This window comes from Lytechinus variegatus, chromosome 6 (assembly GCF_018143015.1).
Source record: "Lytechinus variegatus isolate NC3 chromosome 6, Lvar_3.0, whole genome shotgun sequence".
NCBI lineage: Eukaryota > Metazoa > Echinodermata > Echinoidea > Temnopleuroida > Toxopneustidae > Lytechinus > Lytechinus variegatus.
Genome location: NC_054745.1, coordinates 11,851,745 through 11,857,744, shown reverse-complemented (window position 1 = coordinate 11,857,744; position 6,000 = coordinate 11,851,745). Strand labels below are relative to the sequence as shown.

The 6,000-nt window shown below is 40.3% G+C and overlaps 1 protein-coding gene across 1 annotated transcript; it reads left to right on the top strand.

Moving 5' to 3' along the window:
• Nucleotides 1-4,652: 4,652 nt before the first annotated feature.
• LOC121416835 (galactose-3-O-sulfotransferase 3-like) lies at nucleotides 4,653-5,618 on the top strand (the record flags this gene model as incomplete). The annotated part of the gene is made up of 1 exon (XM_041610352.1): nucleotides 4,653-5,618. A coding segment is annotated over exon 1 (966 nt), but the record flags the coding sequence as incomplete, so codon positions are not given.
• Nucleotides 5,619-6,000: the final 382 nt, after the last annotated feature.

The window sequence follows — 6,000 nt, the reverse complement described above, 5'->3', positions numbered from 1 at the left end:
TCAATTCAGGGAATACTTTTCAAGAGTATCGTTTTTTTTCTAATACTTGTTAAGGGTAGGGTTTCACACGTACGCCAATACTTGTTAAGGGGTACATTTTCAGAATATGGAAAATTCGTGTTTAGGGTGCTTTTTGAGACCCCATGGTCGCGCAAGGTATCCACCCCCCCCCCCCCCCCGAGATAAATTTGCAGTAGTGCGCGTCCTCTTGACATGATCTGACCAATGCGGTCATGCCTTTTTTTATAACGCACGCAAACGTGTGAAACTACCCGTGCTGACATTTGGGTTATTTCACTGTGAAAACTGTGGTGTTAAAACTGACACCAATTGGTGTTAAAAATGATCACACCCTGAGGTGTCAAATAACACCCTAGAGATTGAACATAACACCAAAGAGTGTATATGTAACAACCGTAGGTATTGTAATAACACCTATAGGTGTAAAACTAACACCACCAATTTAACACCGGTCTAAAATAACTGGTGTGGTCCTCTATGTACACCGGTTAACACCACAGTTTTTGCTGTGTATAAATTTTTCACCACAGAAAAGAAGATCACCATGGATGAGAAAGTGTGTCGGACTGCGCTTGGATTTTTGACAATTTTGTCAGTAATTATCATCTCGGTGAACCAAACGCAGAAGAATGGAATCGAAGATTACTATCCGGCTACGCGATACTACTATCCGGTTATCCGAGAGAGGTAAGTCGAGAAAATTAATGATAACATGATAACGGGGGGGGGGCAATTATAGTTACAAGCCTGAATCGGAATGATAACCCGTCGTTAAATACCCAGGGACCCAGGGCCTGACCCAGTTATGGTTAGACTAAAGTATTAATCGGAAATAATTATGGTAACTATATGAAAACAATGCTCTCGCGGGTTGAGTTTTAATCAAGAATGTTTAAAAGAATAAATTACTAAATTACTGTAGATAGAGTTGAATCAGCTGATTTACACTTGGTCCTTGGTTATATTTAGGTTTTTCCCAAAATATATCCCAGGCCCACGAAGTGATGTGTATAACGCCCTCTATTTGCATGAAACCCGTCACGTCATAGACGGCCGTGCTATTTTGGTTAAGTGGCCTGTATTGAAGTTTGACCCCGGGGGGGGGGGGGGGGCCACTTCCATTCACGAGTGGATACCATGCGCCACCATGGGGTCTCGAAAAGCACCATAAACACGTAATTTCCATATTCTGAAAATGCACCCCTTAACAAGTATTGGCGTGTGAAACCCTACCCTTAACAAGTATTGGAAACAAAACGATACTCTTGGCAAATATTCCCTGAAATGAACCCCTAAACAAGTACAGGAATGTTTTATTGTTACGGGTTCTTCGGTCGTCGGCTTTACCTTATTTAGTTTAGTATACGACCCCACCTTCTACACCTCGCGCAAATCGGACTCTAAACACGAAGTTTTGGGGCAATTTAAAACATTTTAATTTTGTTTTATCATCCCCGCAAATTCGACCCTAAACACGTAATTTTTCTAGCGAAATAGATACCCTTTTTTCATTATTTTCGTGTTTTTGACACCCTTATCACGTTACGTACGTAACGTGCCCTATCGTGAAAAAAGACATCCTTTTTACGTGTTTTTTTGGTCGCGCATGGTATCCACTCGCCAATGTAAGTGGCCCCCCCGGGAGTTTGACAGAAATAACACACACAGTTTCTATTGGACTTCTCGAACTTCCTGGAACTAAGCAGAAAGGACTTATTGACAAAGAGTTGGAATCAAAGTTAACTATAAAAATCAATCGCAACTTGATTTCCAACCAATCAACAGCGCACGTTCAGGACTCGATCACCCTACGTCTGATCTGGCGAAGACTTGCGTTCAGCATAACAGCAAAGTCAATAACTGCAGCCTCCGCCCCGATTATAGGCTAGGCTCACTCTTAATATTTTGCTTTGCTTTGATATCGTTACCAAAACTAGCATTTACCTTTAAACGCACTTCTTCCTGCAAAGCGGGCCCTATATCCATCCGGCGCCTCATGAAAGCTGTCGCCGAAGCACGGCCTATAGTATATTCATGAAGGTTTATTTACATTTTGTCTAATGCCAATTCATCTGCAATCATTTAGTCTATCATCAGTTCGTCCATTATCCACATGGTATATTTGTTATTTCGTACACTCCCCATTTCGTCTAGTAACCAGTTGGTCGAATAGCCAGTTACTCCATACCATTAATTGGACTAAGTGTTAACTGGGCGAAATGAATGAAAATGAAATGGATAGTAGACCAACTGATTATGAGACGAAATGGTAATAGACGAACTGGTGATTAGACGAAGTGATTATTGGACCAAATGATTGTTGGACCAAATGGTTGTTGGACCAAATGGTTGTTGGACGAAATGGTTGCTGGACGAAATGCATGGCCCTACGAAGCAGGGGTGCCATTACCATGACTTTACTTCAAGAACACAAATGCCCGTCAAATGACAATGATTATTCTGGGAGACCTTTGCCGAAAATTGGTAAACCAGGGGCCCGTTGCAGAAAGAGTTGCGTTTAAACGCAAGTCAAAAAATCAATCGCAAGTCCCAAATGCGCGCTGTTGATTGGTTGGCAATCGAATTGCGCATGATTTTCAGAGTTGCGATTGATTGCAACTCTTTCTGCAACAGGCCCCAGAACAGCAGTTTCGTGTCATGGTTCGAGCTGACAAATAAATGCAATCTTTGTCCAGAGTCAAAGACAAACGAAACTTCTTTGATTCACATTATTTTCGACAAAGACTTCTTCGTTGTTCATTGTCATGAAGTGCACTTGACAAAACATCTACAATAGGTGGGTCTTCATCAGCTCGAGCTTGAAGAATAGCGCGCTAATGTGGGATCAGAGAAATAAGCCCGAAGTCAGTGGGAGTGTGCGATCCCGTCTTCACCAGCTCGAGCTCGAGTTTAAGCCCGAAACTGGAGCATGCGCGCTTCAAAGGAACAAGCGCGCGGTTTTAAAATTTTACCGCGCCAACATTCGGACCGTCTCACCGTTTGCGTACGTACACAGTACGTGTGCGTACCAATCAGTGGTGCGTACACGTGTGTTTTGTTGTTGTAAGAGCGGAAATTGATTGTTGCAGTGCATGGTGGGATCGATAAACCCGAAATTTGAGCTCGAGCTGGTGAAGACGCGAAAAGAATAGCGCGCTATTTTGCGAATTAGCTCGCTATTCTGAAAATAAGTCCAAGATTTTGGTGTTTTTTTTTTCGATCAGAAGAGCGCGCTATTTCCGTCTTCATTGCAAAATTAGCTCGCTATTCTCTGATCGGGCTAATTCACTGGATCAGGAATAGCGCGCTATTCTTCAAGCTCGAGCTGGTGAAGACGCACCTAATATTCTTGATCCGTGGTGGATCGGAAAAAATCCCTTTCACATTCTCTCTCTCTGTGTGCAGGTATTTGGAAGCAAATACGTCACAATCCACTAAACCGAGTTCGCATTGTGACGTCATCAAGCATGTTGTGTACATCAAAACTCATAAGACCGGGTCCACCACGCTTGAAACTCTCTTCAACCGGTTTGGCTTCTACCATAATTCATCTTTTATCTTCAATAAAAATGGAGCTATGGGGCATTTCGAGTAAGTTTGCAAATAAAACTTCTGCCACCCCCATCTGTCCCCGTCCCCGCACATTTTTTTTACGAACTAGGACTATAGCTTGCATCTGTAATGTAAGTTTTGTAAAAACAAATTGTATCTTTTCTTCTATTTCTATAAGTTGCTTTCCTATCTAACGATAGATATTCATGAGCAATCATACATGCATCTGCAATTGAAAAAAAAATGGATTCTAATCAAATTAATGATTGGCTGAAATCAATCACGCGAACTGTCATTTATTGTTAATAGTTAATTAAGTGATTGGCTGAAATGTATCACGTAATGGTTTATCAAAATATGAAGGAACCAAATGGCCGTATGCAGCAAATGAGGCGGGGGGGGGGGGGCAGTTGCCCCAACAAAACTTGAAAGAAAATATTTAAATGATAACCTTTACAAAAGTGTGCACGAATTCCTTAAATTTTAGTTAAGTAAATGCAAAAGAGCGCCAAGACAAGCTCGGTCGATTTGTTCGCTTTTTATTTTATTTTTTTCCAAAAAGGTTTATGCGTCCTGCCCCCCCAAAAAGCTTAATACCACGAGGACCAACATCACAATATTTGCTCGGGCACTTAAATATTCACCATGATTAACAATAATTATTGTTTTTGTAACAGTCCATATTGAATGCCCTCTGCTTCTCCTCGGGCTTGTTAGATCCGTTACTAAGGTACATCGGGCATGCATTTATTCTGGAATGCCCTTTTATTGGTCAAACATACATTGTTAATGCATGTCCATCGTCTTTATTGTGAATTTGACCCTGTAAACAAAATGTAACCCCTATGGAAATAAAGTTTATCGACGAATATTTCAATGGAAAAGATCTCTGCCTAAACACCCTGTGATCATAGATCATACAAATACCCTTTATTGACAGTTTGAAAGAGTCGTTATTTTTCTTACGTCGCCTATGTGTTTATTGACGAGCAAAAATCACAAAAGAGGACTCGTACGTTGTATTTAACAAGATTTTATAATACAACTTTTATAACTACTTAATTTGAACTTACAGATCAATGGACTTACGAAAAGCTGACGTGGTCAAGAAGTTACTCCCACCTCTCGGTGTAAAAGAAGGAGACTACGCGAGATATAAGAATTACGACACAAGTGCGATTCACGTACGATTTTATCGCGATGTCTTGGATCAGTTCATGGCCAATGGCACGCGTTATGTTTCGAGCGTTCGCAATCCCGCCGACCAATGGATTTCAGCATATTATCATTTTAATTTCAGGAAACCAATTTCTGACTTCGCCAAAGATCGTTTCCAGATGATTACAGTAAATGGTTCCTTGAAATTGCCGTTTAATAAGAATAATTCTACTCTCGATGCAGTGAACGAATTTCTCCGACAGCCACAAATATACATTAATGCGTTGAAAAAGAGAGGGAACGTGGTTTGGCATTTTGCGCACAACAGCCAAACTTTTGATCTAAGCACCGATCTGAATTTGATGCAGCGGGACAACGAAACGCTTGTTAATATGACACTCGATCGACTAGTCGATGAACTGGACTTCGTTATCGTAAACGAATACTTTGACGAATCCTTGCTCGTCATGAAGAAAGCATTTTGCTGGGATTACATCGATATATTGTACACTTCACAAAATAAGCGAAAGAAAAAAGACACGCTGCCGGAGGAAACGCGGGCTAAGATCCGCGCGTTTAATCGAGCAGACACGCTCCTTCATCAGCGCTTCAATGAATCTCTGTGGAAAAAGATCGAGGCTTACGGACCGGATTTCAAGAAAGACTTGGACCATTTCAGGCAAATGTTGATTGAAGTCAAGTCAGAGTGTTCTGACAAAGGCAAGATCAAACGAGATGGATTTCATTCTAAGATATTAAATGAATTAGCCAAAAGAGACGCGACCCAGTTTTGTAACATAATGAGAGAGGATATTTTTGGCTCATTCGGGCGAGTCTTTCATAGACAGAAATCAGACCTTCGCTCCTTCAAGGACAAGTCCACCCCAACAAATAGTTGATTTGAATGAAAAAAGAAAAATTCAACAAGCGTAACACTGAAAATTTCATCAAAATCGGATTTAAAATAAGAAAGTTATGATATTTTAAAGTTTCACTTAATTTCACAAAACAGTTATATGCACATCCTGGCTGCTATAATGAGGAGACTATGACGTCATCCACTCACTATTTCTTTTGTATTTCATCATATGAAATATTCTAAGTTTGTCCTCATTGTCAAGTGATACAATGATTAATTCCTCCCTGAATATGTAGAATTAACATTGTTTAATAATCAAGATAATATATGGTTCGGTCAAGTTGGACCTTATAGTCAAATTTATAAAAATGAAATATTGTATAATTCAAACAATTAAAAAAAAGAGAAAT